This window comes from Marmota marmota, unplaced genomic scaffold (assembly GCF_001458135.2).
Source record: "Marmota marmota marmota unplaced genomic scaffold, marMar, whole genome shotgun sequence".
In the NCBI taxonomy this organism is placed as follows: Eukaryota; Metazoa; Chordata; class Mammalia; order Rodentia; family Sciuridae; genus Marmota; species Marmota marmota.
In genome coordinates this window covers 35,780,005-35,795,544 of record NW_025999853.1, presented here as the reverse complement: position 1 = coordinate 35,795,544, position 15,540 = coordinate 35,780,005, and the positions used below count along the sequence as shown (strand labels likewise).

The 15,540-nt window shown below is 41.2% G+C and overlaps 1 protein-coding gene across 1 annotated transcript in view; it reads left to right on the top strand.

Moving 5' to 3' along the window:
* Positions 1-15,540, top strand: part of Tph2 (tryptophan hydroxylase 2) — a 99,511-nt gene that overhangs the window by 38,724 nt on the left and 45,247 nt on the right. Inside the window, exon 7 of the mRNA XM_015482992.2 lies at positions 3,202-3,337. Coding sequence (XP_015338478.1) covers positions 3,202-3,337 — 136 coding nt within the window. The remainder of the gene's footprint in view (positions 1-3,201; positions 3,338-15,540) is intronic.

The following is a 15,540-nucleotide window of genomic DNA, read 5'->3' as shown; positions in this document are numbered from 1 at the left end:
CTGGCCAAGTTTGTCTCCTCGGTGGTTGCCTTGTACAGGCTGTGGCCTCTCCCTGTGGGCTCTCCATACTTTAGCTTCCTGGAAAAGTCTTTCCTTGACCAAAAAAACATCATCTCTTCTCCACCTATTCAAATTCTACCTTCAGGACTTAGAGCAAGTCCTGCCTCCTTTGTGAATCCTGATCGTCACAGCCACCATAGTCTCTTCCCCTGATTCCAGTCAATATCATCTGTGTATCAGGAAAAAGCTTTGCAAGCTTTTATAGCTGGTACACTGATCCTCCAATGTGTGAACATTATCTACTATACAGTATTTGTTTCTGAAGAAAAGAAATTGAGAACCACTGATCAGTATCACTTAATTAGCACCTAATTACATAATGCCTTCTGTTGTTGTTTAACTAGATTATATTGTCCCTAATGGCCCTATGGTCATGTTCCTCTTTGTTTCCCACAGAGTTATGTATATACTCTATTTACCATGGGCTCCAGTGTTCTTTCTCAATACAGTAAAAATGGTAATTAGAATGCCATCTCATAGTTTTTGCTATTTCTGACTCCCAAATTAATATTTTCATGAAAGGCTCTTTTTAATAGACTCACTTTAAAAAAATTGTTTGAAAAGAAAACTTCTAAAACAATGATATCTACAAATTTAACATTCTTGATATCATACTTGCATATTTTCCCCTAATTTACATAAAAATGAAATGTGTCGGGGTTGGGGTTTGGCTCAGTGGTAGAGCGCTTGCCTAGCATGTGTGAGGCACTGGGTTCAATCTTCAGCACCATATTAAATAAATAAACAAACAAATAAAAAAATGTGTAATTATTGAAATAAGAAAAATTCTTCTGTGTACCACTACTTATGTGCCACATGTGGGATATACTGACTTGATTGATGTAATGTAGAAAAAGAAGAAAATATGCTTATCTTTTTTATATACCATGGGGAACAATCTGAAGTGAAAACTTTTATAATGAACACAATGCTACTAGAGTTATGGTTTTGAGGAGGCCTGAGAAGTGTGTTATTTTCATGTAGGTACTAGAAATTTCAGGATGAATTTGTTCCACATACTTAGTTCTTACTTTTTAAGACCATTTCTAACCACTCTGAGGTATTCTCCTAATAAGTTGAAGTTTTTGGAATTGGAGCCTTACAATATGGCAGAGAGTATAAGAATTTTTCTCCTGGACATTATGCCAAGTGAAATAAGCCAGATACATAAAGACCAACACTACATGATCCCACTTATATCTGGAATCTAGCAAAGTTGACTACATAGAATCAGACAAATGTAGTTACAGGGGAGGGGAGGGAGATACAGGAGATGGGGAGATGTTGGTCAAAGGGTCCAAAGTTGTAGTCATCTAGGATAAATGTCCAGAGATCTTGCTTACATTATGGTGACTGACTAGTAGTTATGTATACTCTAATGGAGATTTGCTAAAAGAGTAGATTTAATGTTCTTTTAATATATACACATTCACACACAGGTAAGTATGTGAAGACAGGATATGTTATCTTTGAAGGGATAAAAGAAGTAGACAATAAGTAAAAAGGAGACATAAAAGAGGGACAGGGAAAAAGATTTTAATTCAAAAGTTCTGTATACTTTTCCAGGGCTGTCACTCCCCACGTGAATTTTTCTTCTAGACCTGTTACTTCCAAATTACTGGAAAATCTGTCAATCTACCTGTGCATTGTTAATTAATACTCTTTGCCCTAATCTATATAACCCAATATATAGATTAGGCAAAGAGAGATACAATATATTGAGAAAGCTATAATTTAGGGGACTTTTTGATGCTATCTATTGATCAGATAATAAAGACTATGTCAGCTTAAGGATGCAGAGATTGAACAAGACCACCAAAATCTGTCTTGAAATCACTGGACTGATATCATTCCTAGAAATCTTTCCATACTTCCCCATCCCAAGTTTCCTTTAAAAGAAGAACTGGGGCTCCAGAAGGCATCTCTTACTCTTGAGGTAGCCTGCCTTTCCCCTTGAAAGAGCATTCCTTGCTTTATCCCCAAAGGCGTCTCTTGAGGTGGTTGTCATTCTCCCTGATTATGTATTTGCTTTCCTAAATAAAGCTCAGTGTATGCCCCTGACTGGTGTGTGCTGAAATTCTTTCCTGTCACATATGTCAAGAACCCCACTAGTCCTGAGTTGAGTTCTCTGTTCTCTCCAAGAATTCCTCAGGCCCTTCTTAGGAGACACCTCCTCTCCAGTGACAGCTTGATTGTGACAATCATTTCCCTTTGTGTATGTCTGTCAAAACATGTCTTATGCTTTAAATATATATGTGTCTATTAAATATATGTATATGATTAAATATATATGTAATATTTAACCATTCTTGTGAGAAGAGGACAATATAAAGCTGCCATTTCTATATCTATATCTATCTATTTATTTATTTATTTATAAAATGTGTTTTAGAAAAAAATAGAAAGTTGTAAGATTTCTGGGCCTTCATTAGAGAGTAGCATTAGATAGGTCACCCTGAACCTGAGAACACTGATGAAACTGAATGACATAGGGTAATTTTACAGATTTTATTGTGCTCTTATTTTATTTCTCTTACCATAAATATAGCATGTAGAGCTCCAGAGTACCTCTTTAAATCCTAGTAATTAATATAGTATCACATAAAACATCAATACAGGATGAAGGAGTGAGAGGTATCCACATAGGAAGCTGCAGTGTGAACTGATCCCTAGATGCTAGTGAAGGGTGCCTTGCTGTATGCCTTGGAACACAAGCAAAGGGAAGAGGGTATCCCCAGGGGAGGCTTTTAGAAAGATACAAGGAAATGTTTGATAACAATCACTTGAGATTTTAATCTTTTCCTGTGTCTTTGGGATTTCTTTTCCTAATTTGACTTCTGAATTGAAATCCCTTTATATGTATGTGTATATACACACACATTTTTTTTTTAACTTCAGTTTTTTACCTTTCCCTCTTAAGGAATGTCTTATTCCTGTGGGAACCATAATTTGTGAGAGAATTTTAGTCACTAGAAACCCCAAATGTGATAGTTGTTAACAGGATATGTCATTCAGTAGTCAAAAGTTTAGAATCTTGATTACTTTGTTTCTAGAACATCCTTATAAATAACAGGAACCCCTGTATGGGCCCTCAGGCCATGTCAAGTTAATACTTAGTTGGCTTTCCTCTTGTCTCTTTAGAGAGGTCTGGCTTCACGGTGAGGCCGGTGGCTGGCTACCTGAGCCCGCGAGACTTTCTGGCAGGACTGGCCTACAGGGTGTTCCACTGTACTCAGTACGTCCGACATGGCTCAGACCCGCTCTACACCCCTGAACCGTGAGTACCATTTCAAAGCCAGGCTGGATGGAGACCACCACACTGTGGAGTGGTCAATGCTCACTTGACTTGAAAGTAACTTAGGCTCTCTTTTACCTCCAGGGTAGTTTCATCTTTCTAGGCAGGTGAGTCATAGCACATACCCAAATAAGAAAGGGGTCATTGAAGGAGCAGACTTCTCAGCTCTGGGTCCCTGATACTCTTGCTCTAGCTCATCTCTCTAACTTGAGCCCATTGCTGAACCTCCTGCTTGGCCAGCTTTGCATCCTTGAGGAGGAAAGGATGGTATGAGGGTAAAGTAAGATCAGACACACAATAGGACACACATAACTCTATAGGAGGCCCCTCTTTGGTCCAGGAGGCTCAAACACACACTATAGCAACTGGTTACTAAACCCCTCTCCTTTCATCTTTTATCACCCCAAACTCAGAACTCTGTGCTGTTTTCCCTATCGTCTTAGTTTCTTGAACATTCTTCCAATCCTGCCCATCACCTCCAGAGACCTATGAGGTTTGTGATTCTTCTTCAGTGTTGTCAGCTTTCCATGAAAGAATCCTGCTTTGGGGCTTTGTACATTCTCTGCTGGACAATGGTGGGCTGAATGGGTGGAGGAGCTACACGGTGTGCCATACTGTTCTATCATGGGTGGGCAATGGGGGTCAGCTGCAACAGCCCCACAGGTTAATCATTTGGCCTCATTCCACATGACACTGTACAGTCTACAAGTGTCAAATGCCTTGTATCTTGTTTCTTTGTATGCTTTTAAAAATGTGACAAATACATATTGGAAGACTGCTATGTGCTTGGATTGTTTGAGAATGGAACACCAGGCAACATCCCTGTCCTCCTGGGGGAATAAGGGAGATGAAGTTAGCATATAGACAGATAGGTGGAAATACAGGCAGGTGTAAGCTCAAAGTATCACTATATACTGTAAAAACAGAGTAGGGGGAGGAGACAGAGAGTCATGCTTATTGCTTGTTTGGATTGGATCATCAGGACAGACTTGTGGGAGGTGACATTTCAACAGAACCTGAATGTCCATATTTCAGGGTGAACAATTCCAAGCCAAGAAAGCAGCAAAGCAAAGATCCTTAAGTCTGACAGCCCAGGTGGGTTTTTTGCCCCCTTGGGCTCCATTTACATGAGTGTCCCTCCCTAATCTTGCTGTAATCTGTTGCACCCTATTCTTCAAGCCACTCAGGTTATCACTTTGCTTATGATGCTATTTTACTTGAATAAGCTTGTGATTAATGGGCTGCCATGGTCTTCACTGGGGAGCAGAGAGCCTTTGAGGTTCCAGCAGTTAAGTAGCCGAAGTGGGCAGGGATTAGAGTTGAGTCTCTGAAGCCCCACTCCCCCTCCTAGGCTGGCATGAGTCACTGGCCTGGTAGGTCCCTGCAGGGTCACTACATTGTTTTTCAGTTCTGTTCAGCTTCCCTGAAAGTGTTTGCAGGGTAAACAAAGGTTACTTATAGGACTCAAGACATTTGGAAAAGAAATGCTTCTTAGAGTGCTCAAAGGAGCATTGTCAGAGTTAGAAAGGCAATCTCTAAATCTAGCCCAGAGGGTTTACAAATGGCCCTGTTTACAAATAGCAGGCACTTTGTTAGTTCCCTTTGAATAACTGGCCCTCCTGAGACCTGTGATAGCGTGCCAATAGGTATGCAGAGAAGAGGGCAAAGAAATGAGATTTTAGCCACAGAGGTCTATAAAATTTTGGGATAATGTGTTACATTTTTACCAAAGTACTTTTCAGCCAATTCATTCAGCAATATTTATGTGCAATGTTAGCAGGGAGGTGCAGTGGATTTAAAGATGAATAAAATATAGTAGCTTTATTTTATTTATTTATTTATTTTAAAGCTGCTCACATTCTGGCAGGGGAGATAGGAACATAAATAATTAGGAAAGAGTGTGGTTAGAGCTATCATCAGGGTATATACAATGTGTTAGAGGAGCACAGAGGAGAGAGGGACCCTGAAAGGCTTTTCAGAGATGGTATGATATGAATGGAGGTCTGGGAGGGTGAATAGAAATTTCACTTTTGGGCAAGGTCTGGTAGGGTGGGAAGGGAAACAGCAAGTGCATAGGGGTGGAGGCATGCAGAAGGCATCAGTGAGCAAGGCTTGATGGAGCAGAGTGGTCAGGGTCCGGCTTATGTATTAGGGATGAAACCTATTTACAAGGCACATTTAAACTAGAACATTCAAGTTTCATTGTGCAGGCCACAGGGAACTCTCTGAGGTTCTGAAGTGTGATCTTAAGCGTATTTGAGAAAGATGACTGGGGTGGGGATGGCAGAAGCCTTCTGGCTGCTTCTAGCCAGGGAGCTCATATTCTAGGAAAGGAATATAGTTAATATGGTATTGAGCTGGGAAAGGCCAGTGAGATAGTACAAGAGGGCACCTATGTGATCCTCTCTTAAAACTGTAGAGATGGAATATTCACTAATTTGGTGAATATAATAGAAATAAGGAAATAGAGGGCCTCCAGGGTAATGCTGAGGATTTTATTGGGAAGTCTAGTGGGTAATTCTTTCTAATAATGATTGAGAATATTGGAAGAGAATCAGACCTGGAGGGAAGATGGAAGGAGAAAGGGAGAGAAGAGGATTTGGGGTTTGGGTATATTGTCTTTGAGGTGTCAAGGGTGAGACCTCCAGATGGAGAAACTCCTGGTAGTTGGAAACAAGGGCTGATTCAGAGGTGAATCCAAAGCTCCCACAATAGAGTTGAGGTTTTTTTTTTTTTTTTTTTTTTTTTTCAGTTCTAAGAGTCCTGTGACCATTCAGACAAGAGGAAACAAAAATCAGAGTATAGAAACTGGGGATTCATTAACTTAGTGTTGTCTTTATAAGCTTTTTTATTTTTTAACATTTGTTTTTAAAAATTGTTATTTTAGAAACAGGTAATACATGTACATGGGTTCCTTTCCTTGCTCTGTTTGTCCTCTCCAGAGGCCACTACTGATGCTAGTTTTTATTGCATCCTTCCAGAAATATGCTATGCAGACTAAATTCTCTGCAGAGATCCCTTTAATCTTTGTCTATCACAAAAGCATATATCTCTCCTCAGCCACATAGTTTGAATCTATGGAATACTTACTGGAAGAACTGTTTCCTGCTCAGGCACTTTCACCAGCATTGTCTTTGTAATGAAATCCCCTTTTCTCATTCGGAAACCAACAAGAGGGCAGATTCTCCAATTTACGAAGTTCAACTTGGCTACTATGTTTGTTGCTTGTATCCTGCATCCAAATAACTGCTGAACTGTAGTAGCAGAGACAGCAATAATAAGACAAAGATGAGCCACAAGGACCCAGGTAGAAATGAGAACAGAAGCAGCAAAAAAGACATTATCTGAATAAAGGGATTTTATTTCCCTTTTTGGTTTGTTTAGAACGTATTTTTGCTCTCACAGCTTTCAACACACACTGGGTTTTAAACATGTCTTTGGCTTATTTGAATATTTTGCATTTTAAAGGCTCTGGGTGTGCTAAACCTGGACATACAGGGGACATGAATTTAAAAAGTGGTGCCAGGTTGGATTGGTTCCCTTGGGAAAGTTTTCTAGCCTGGAGTATAGTAGAGAAAGTTCTGGGGAATTGCTGGTTTTCTTGGTGGGAGGAGTTGCTTTTCCATGTGTTTGCACTGGGGTTAAAGGTCACCGCTCTGCTAGGAGGGAGATGTTGTTGTTCTTCCTCCCTTAGAGCAGTGCCTGAGGCAGAGATTTGCACTTCAGTGTTGCCTAGAGAGTGCTTTGATCAGCTGTGATCCCAAGCAAGTCGTGACTAATCAAGTATTGATGTTTACAAATGATTTCCTTTACAAAATACCAATTGGGTCAGATTCAAGGCTGTTCCAATAAGGCCATCCCTCTAGCTCACTGGGATGAGAGGGAAAGATGCAGAGTGTCAGCATGGGCATATGAGCGTCATCCAGCATGTATATAGTGGCAGAACAACAATTTTAGAAGTCCTACAGTGTCCCTGATCTGTTTTTTGTCTTTCTGGGAAAAGCTCATTTGTGTACTCTGCCATGTTGTGTCCTCTGATCACCTCACCCTCTTTTAGAACAGTTTCTAACTTTGATTGACACTATTCACACTTTGGGTCAGACAGTTCTTTGTTATGGAGGGTTGTCCTGTGCATTGTAGGATGTTTGGCAGCATCCTTGGTGGCTACTCACTAAATCTCAAAAGTACCCTTCTACCCTACCCTCCACCTCAACTGCAATAACCAAAGATGTGCCTAGGGGGCGATAACGACTCTGATCAGGAACCACTGCTTCAGAATAAGTCCTCTAGCTGTATTCCCTTTGCTTTTCTCTTTGCCAGTAAGCATGCTCCCTCCCTCCTCTTAGAAGCAATCTGTAGACTTTGTTTCCTTTTTAAAACTCAAACCTGGAAATAGCATTCCTTTGTTTAACCTCTGCGGATTCCTTGCTACATAAAGGGAAAAAAAGTCTGATCTTATCAAACTGTTTCTGCCTTCCTCCTGGCCCCTCTGAAACCTTCTGCTCCAGTCACTCAAGACTTCTCACCATCATGTGAACCTGCCACTTCATGCCCACAGCCTTCTGCACTGTGGTTCATTCTCTCTGGAATGAGCAACTGGTGATGTCCTTTTAATTTTGTAGTATTCAGTTCAGTTGCATCCTGCTCCATGAGGACACTCCCAGGTAGAGGTAGGTGTTCCTCTAGCACAATACCTTACTTCTATTTTAGCCCTTACACCACTGCCTAGTAATTACTTATTCATGTGTCATGTTCCTTTTTTTTTTTTTTTCTGGAACTAGGGATTAAACCCAGAGGGACTTAAACACTGAGCCACATCTTCAGCCCCTTTTAAAATATTTTGTTTAGAGACAGGGTCTCACTGAGTTGCTTAGGGCCTCACTTAGTTGCTGAGGCTGGCTTTGAACTTGTGATCCTCCTGAGCTGCTGGGATTACAGGTGTGTAGTGAACTCATGGCCAGTTGGCAAAGGGAGCAAGCATAGGAAACAAGAAGATCCAGAATGAAACTGGAGTGGATCCCTGACCCTGGCATAAAAGGGAAAACTAAGTCAAGAGTGGGATAAAGCCATGTATGGCACTGCTAGCAGGAGGTGCCAGGGTTGAGACATACAGAGTCCCAGCTCTGTGGAGAAGTCCTGGGCACACCCTGCATGGCAGTGGGTCCCTTTGTGAATGGCTATGCCCTGTGCTGGTGAGTGTCCCCATTCATCCCATCTGCTTTACTCTGATTTCAGGGACTGATGCTGGTCATCCCTCCACGAATCGAACATTTTTTCATGTTCAGTGTCTTCAGGCAAAACTGTGACACTTTAATGATAGGATATTAAACAACAATGAAAACTATGAAGCTAGATCACGTGGACCAGAATAGTGTTCTCTTCAAACCACACCTACCAGTGGACAGTCTAACATATTCATTGTTTTTGGTAAAAATAGTCTCAGAAAAAAAATGATATTCACTATGAAGCTGAAGAAGAGGATCCAAAGAAAGTATGAAGTTTGTCTCTATTGCCCCCTTATTAAGAAGAGAGAAAGAGAGGTAAGGAGGGTAAGAGAAAGAGACACCAACTTCTTTCATATGGTGCAAAGCTTTCCTTTGTTTTCCTCTTTGGGTAATAACATAAATACTGTCCTACCTGAAAGGTAGAAAAGCTCTTTGCCACCCCTTAAAAAATAATTCTGTCCATGACAAGCTCAAAATTACATTTGAACTACTTTATTACATTAGGAAGAAATTCTGTGAAATTGGCGGTTTCTGCTGAGCACTGGTACAGGTGTGTTTGGGGCTGCCACATTGGCAGCTATGTTCTGATGGCTGAAGTGGATGGGTGCTCCTTCCCCAGGGAGAAAGTGGACCAGAGACGCAGCAACGTTTCTGCATTTGTCTCTAGACACTCCTTTGAAGAGTAGGGGTGGAATTGGGGCTGATTCAGTTCAGGAAATTCTTGGGCATCCAGGGAATAGAATCAATTGGAGGGGAATCTTTCCCTCATTCCTTTGCTGCAGAGGCTTGGCTTGGTCTGGTCTCTGACTTCAGGCTTCTTGTTCTCAGAGAGTGTTTTGGATTTTCAAGTGTTGTATTTATCCCATTCCCTGTAGCTCTGTCTTAGTTCATTTGGCTTTTCTTCCCTGGGCACTTCCTTCTAGGGAGTCTGAGGTCTCTGTCTGTGGTTCTTACAGACTCTTTTAATGTGTTTTGTGCAAAGTGGATGTTGGGCGCTTGCTAATTGCATTTGCAGGTGCACATTTACTTGTGTATGAGGTTTGCAATTCTCTCTGTGGTCCTTATGTCCAATGATACCTTAGAAATGCAGAGCTCTCTAACAAGAAATGCAATTGAATAAAATCATATTCTCCTGGGCCCATATTTCATGTTTTCCTTGAGATACTAGGAGTTGACTGAGATCTAGGAAATAAAGGACAGGGAAAAAAAATCCTGCTTTCTAAAATACTGCATATGTTATGTATCTTCATAATAACTGAAATCTTGTTCTTTTCAATTTAGTCCAAACCCTACCCTGGCCTAAATTTTTGGATGTAGACCAGAGGAATCCAGGTGTCTCATGGTTCAGAGGCCAGGTGCCCTTTGGGATATAAAACAATACCCGGAGCAGTACTGAAACACACAATTATAGCCTGACCCCTGCACACCTTCAGGGAGAAGTAGCCAGGAATTTAAATACAAACATACATTTTTTGAAGTCAAGTCAGTAAAATATCTATCTTTCCAGAAGAGGTATTACCAAAGTGATAAAGCAGTTTGACATGAGGAATTTCTTCTTAAAAATGTTTTAATGTGGGCTGGGGATGTGGCTCAAGTGGTAGCGCGCTCGCCTGGCATGCGTGTGGCCCGGGTTCGATCCTCAGCACCACATACAAAGATGTTGTGTCCGCCGAAAACTAAAAAATAAATAAAAAAAATGTTTTAATGAAAATATTTAAAAATATTAATTATATTTTATGTTTCGGATGTTATGTTTAGCATACTAGTAACAAAGGTATACTTGGTACAACATAGTGTAAGCACATTAAATCAATGATTCTAGGTTTAGGGGTACATTGGGATGATTAGTCCTTCAGCAAATACTAATGGGGCACAGATTCTGCCCTGGTGATGTCACTTTTCAAATTGAAAATTAACTTTCATAATTAGGAAATAATTCACAACGCCATTGACTAATACTGCTGCATTTATTGCCATAATACAACTAAATGCATTTGCATTAAGGAAGATCTTTTTCCCCCCTACAGTTGAACAGTTTAGGGGCAATTAATGTTATTTTTAAATATAACTGTTTTAAAGTTTAAAAAAGGCTTTGCATTCAGGTGATTTTTCTTATAATTGCTGCTGTGTTTCAATTTTACAAGAAGAATAAAAGTGAATTATTTCTGACAATATTTTTCATCTGCTTCTAAGTAAAGTGAATGAATTTTATGCTTAGCCCTTGCTTATGTGAACAGAATCCTCTCTAAAAGGGGCAGGAGATGTCATTTATTTCCTTTTCTTGGGGTTCAGGCATTCATACTCGTTTGTTAAGAAATAATATCAGCAGGTAAAGACACAGGCTTTTGCGTTTATAGGAAAGGTTGGCTGTTACTGTCTGATTGAACAGATGCCTCTCACCAGGCCTGCGAGGAGGGGGAAAATACCATCTTGCCTTTCTGAACATTCTCTCCTTACTCTTACCTGAGAGATTCTGGGTCTGCAAACTCATGGGACTTAAGCCCCAGCCATCATGGGTATTGTTGCTATCCAGCCTTCCTGAAGTCAGGTGTGGCATGGTCTTGCTGCAGAGCTGGCAAGATGAACCAGAGCTTTCTGGACTTTCACCGTCGCCCTTGTGAGCACTGTTTAGCTTAACTAGCTCTTTCCCGTGAGACCTATGAGCTCAGAGCCAAGCCTGCCCAGCCAACTGACCTCCTTCATGGTGCTGTTGTCTTCCTTGCTGATCAGACTTGTAGAGCAATGCAAATGCTAGGGCTTTCCAGAAAATGGCGTGTTCTCAGAAAGCTGATCCCATCTGGACTCCCTTTCCTGCTTTTTAACCCAGAGCTTATATGTTCAGTTTAGGGGCTATCTTCTCCTCCAGGAGAAGTTTGGTTTGGGCTACACCCAGGGCCAATGAAAATAGTCATCCCTCCTTCCTCCAAGATAAGTAATTTCAACGACCACCGTCACAATGGCAATAGCTACGATGCTTTTCTTAGATAGCAAACATGTATACACTGACCTTCACAGTACATGTTTGCTATTTGTATTGCCAAGCACTATTTTAAGTGTTGTATATGAATGAATTAATTTAATACAACAACTCCTTGCGTTTTTACTGTTACTATTCCAAGTTTATGAAAATGAAGCATAGAAACGTTAAGTAATTGCCCAAGGTAACATAACTGTTAAGTTAGGTAGCCAGGATTTGAACTTGGAGAGTAATGTTAAGATCTGTGGACTTAACCCTTACTCTGTGTTAAGCAGTAACACTAAACACAAAAACTCAAAACTCACATATGCTGAAGTTGAATAGCCTTTTTTTTAAATTGAGAACTTTGTATGTGATTCAAAAGTGACACTTTTTTTACTTGTTGGCTTTGCTCTGCCTGAATACTCAATGTGCCTACTGGAGAGGCTAGTCTTGTGCTGTCCCATTCAGTCCTTGGCCGAACTACCAGGCTTGTTAGAAGCCGGACCTGTTCTTTGATCCTCACAGGATGGCTTGCCTGCTCCATTTATCGTGAGGAGGTATCTCCTGTTTCACTGGGGGGCTATGGGGATAGGGCCTCACCACAGTGTAGTACTGAAGATAGGAGACTGCTGTGTATCATCCTGAGGCAGAAGGATCTGGGACTGCAGGCCAGAAAACCAGGCTCTCAGTGTGACATTGGCAAGCCATTTAACCTCCCTGTGTGAGGGATGATGAAATAATGCTTTGATCTTTAGAGAGAAAAAGCTTGATATAAATACCAAATAAGTGCACTCTTTCTTAGCACCTCTTAAATTCATTGAAGGCTCTTGCCTCATAAAATTCCAGCACATCCTTAGTTACAAGGTCCACATTCTTACACCTGGACTTTCAAGTTTTCAATCATTATATTGTGTCTCATTTTGTGATATGCCTAAAAGCAAAAATAACCCCTATTGCAGTGCCTATTGTCTGAAGAGCTCCAAGCTAACAGTACACATTCTATTAAAACAAAAATCCTATACATTATTTAAGACCTGTGCATTGTGAAGCCAAATCTGTGCCTAAGTGCTGCTGTAGCCCTGTTTTTGCTCTTGTGAGGCTCTCTTCAGTAACTTGGGATAAAGCTTCAGCCACTTTTTCTTTTTCTTTCTTTCTTTTTCTTTTTCTTTTTTTTTTTTTTTTTAAAAAACTGATTCAAAGTAGGGATTCCTCTGCCTTCCTACCCACTGTACCCAGGATTGTCTTCCTTGTGTGATGCGCATAATCCAAAATTAGCACTCATAAACACCTGCACTTGAATCAAAATTCATATCTCCTCAGCACCCTGTCATCAGGGAGAAGTTCATTAGGTACTTTCAGGTGTGGAGGATTGAGATGACCAGGGAACAGTGTTTTAAGGAATATTTGCATTTTAAAATTGAAGTTCAGAAGAAGAAATTAAAAACAATTGAATTTTCAATAAAAAATGTAATCGCCATCCAGGCCTCTTCACTACAGTGTGGAGAATGACATCCAGGGACAGACCCAAGAGAGACAGAAGGTTTCTGCTCTCTTCACTCAAATTCTGCTTGTTGGCATCATTTCATTCACCTCTGTGAGGTGTCGCCGTTTTACAGATGGCAATTCCAAGGTTCAAAGAAGTCAGGTAATTTCCCTAAGGCCACACAACTAGAAAATAGCCAAGCCATGATCTGGTCCAAAGCCCTTATACAACACTAGAAATTAGTAGAACCGTACTTGGGTTTCACTTGGATTCCCTTCTATTTGGAGCAATAGAGCCCCATCAACACCTGCTCTATTCAGCTCAATTCAAAAACTAGCTATTGGCATTTCTCCTTTGCCAGGCTTTTCTAAACACTGGGGACCCAAAGAGGAGCATGGCATGACCTCTGGCCTGGAGAAACTTATTGCTTCTTACCTAAATCAATACCATCGAAAAGAGCAAAACTCACTTGAGTACAATAAACTTAGGTCTAAACATAATTTAATGTAATATGAATAACAGTACTTAACTCATAGGAACTTAATGCTTTCAGTTCATTGTCTTACTACATTGTTCAAGAACATCAAGTGATAGTGACCTTTATAATTTCCATTTTAGACTTGCAGCCCTTGGGCACCTTGGGGACACTGGGCTTGGCTGCCTTCTTCAACTTCTTGCTCCCAGCTGCTGCCTTCTTGGCCTTGCTGCTGCTGCTGCTGCTGCCCTTGTCCTCGGTGGCAGCGGCCTTCGGGGCGCATGCTTGTTGGCTGCGGTGCCCTTGGTGGGTCAGGGGTCCTTGTGGCACCGTGCTGCCGGCTTCTTGGGTTTGTGCACGGCAGGCGCGGAAAAGGGGCACACCGTTAGCTGGCCGCCAGCTTTTGGCGATGGAGCTTCAAGGAGCCGGTGCCACCTGTGCCCTTGACTTGCAGTAGCAAGTCATTCTGCACCAGCGTGCACCAAGTACTTGAGGAGGACTTCAGCTTTGCTTATCCAAGTGGAGCTTGTTTGAAATGCAGAGTGGTGGTATACTTGAACCTGTGGGAAGAAGCAGTCAAGATATGTGACTCTCAGACTTGAGGGTATTACCAGGATTGCTGGACTAGTACAAGATTTCTGATTTAGTAGTCTGGGTTCTTAATAAAGGTGCTATGAAAGAATGTAAGACAGGAAAATAATTAAATATTTTTACTGTGTTACTGTTAGCATTCAGGGATATAGCCATTGATTTTACTGAAGAGGAGTGGGAATGCCTTCAGCCTGCTCAGAAAAACTTATATAATGATGTGATGTTAGAGAACTATAGAAACTTTGCCTTTCTTGAAGTACCCATCGCCAGATGACAACCTGTTTTTCCCCAACCAGACCTCAAATGGAACTGACTTCTAAAAGGGAACTCACGTCCCCCACGTTGCCCCCCGTGTCTTCAAGCCACCTCACCTGTTCGACACCCCTTTTCAGCTCTGAAGCAGCCAGAATGAGCCGTCGCCCCTTCTCCTTACAGCAATAAAGAGTTCCTAAAATTAGGGGGAATGAAGCCAGAGATGGATAGACAGTGTAGATAGGTAAATCAAGTCAGGTTGGATGGATATAGGAGGCCCATTTTGAGTGAGTCTGGGAAGTTGAAGACGGTCTCCTGAGATTACTGTTTACAAAGATGTAGAGCCTGGCCAAATAGGCCCCCAAATGAGGGAACCATGATTGTTTCCCAAGTTTCCAGACAAAGGGGGAATGAAAAACCAGCCTCTACCTCAGAGCAAAGCATGTCCAAGGAAGGGACATGACCTTTGTCCCTGGAAAGACCCATAGAGCGCTCCTAGGCACATTCCCACCCTGCTAAGTTGTTTATCTACAAATAACAGGAGAGATCTGCTGAGCCAGGTGTCCCTGACTCAGTCAGGCTAGGTGGGGATCCATAGCAACCTCCTAGCAGCCACCAATCAGCATGAGACAAGGAAATATCTGGGATGCCAGATTACCCTCCCAGTAGTTTATGGTGGTTGATAACGTGTTGGAAAACCACGTAATTCAGCATGAACACCCCTCTTGGCTTAAACCAATCAGTTCAAATGAATATCCCTTTTGTAGTAACCAATCATCCCTACCCACCTTGTTCCTGCCATTGAATGTGCTAATCATGTTTTAGAGTTGTTATTTGACTTTCCCACCGAGTGTGATGATTTGCTAAGAGATGCTATGATGTATGTGGCGGTCTCTGCCTTCTCCAAAGAATGTATAAAACTGCTGCAAACCCTGGGCTTGGGGCCTCTCAGCATCACCAGTTGCTGTGTGTGTGCGCGGAGGACCAAGCCAGCTCGCAATAAACACCTCTTTGCTGTAAAAAAAAAAAAAAAAAAAAAAAAAAATATATATATATATATATATATATATATATAAAATTTCCATTTTATAGATGAGCAAAATACTACGTCTATGCTGATCAATATGGCAAGATGTGGCTATTGACATTTTTTAAGCAAAATTAAATAAAATCATACATTCAGTTAGTAATACTAGCTAC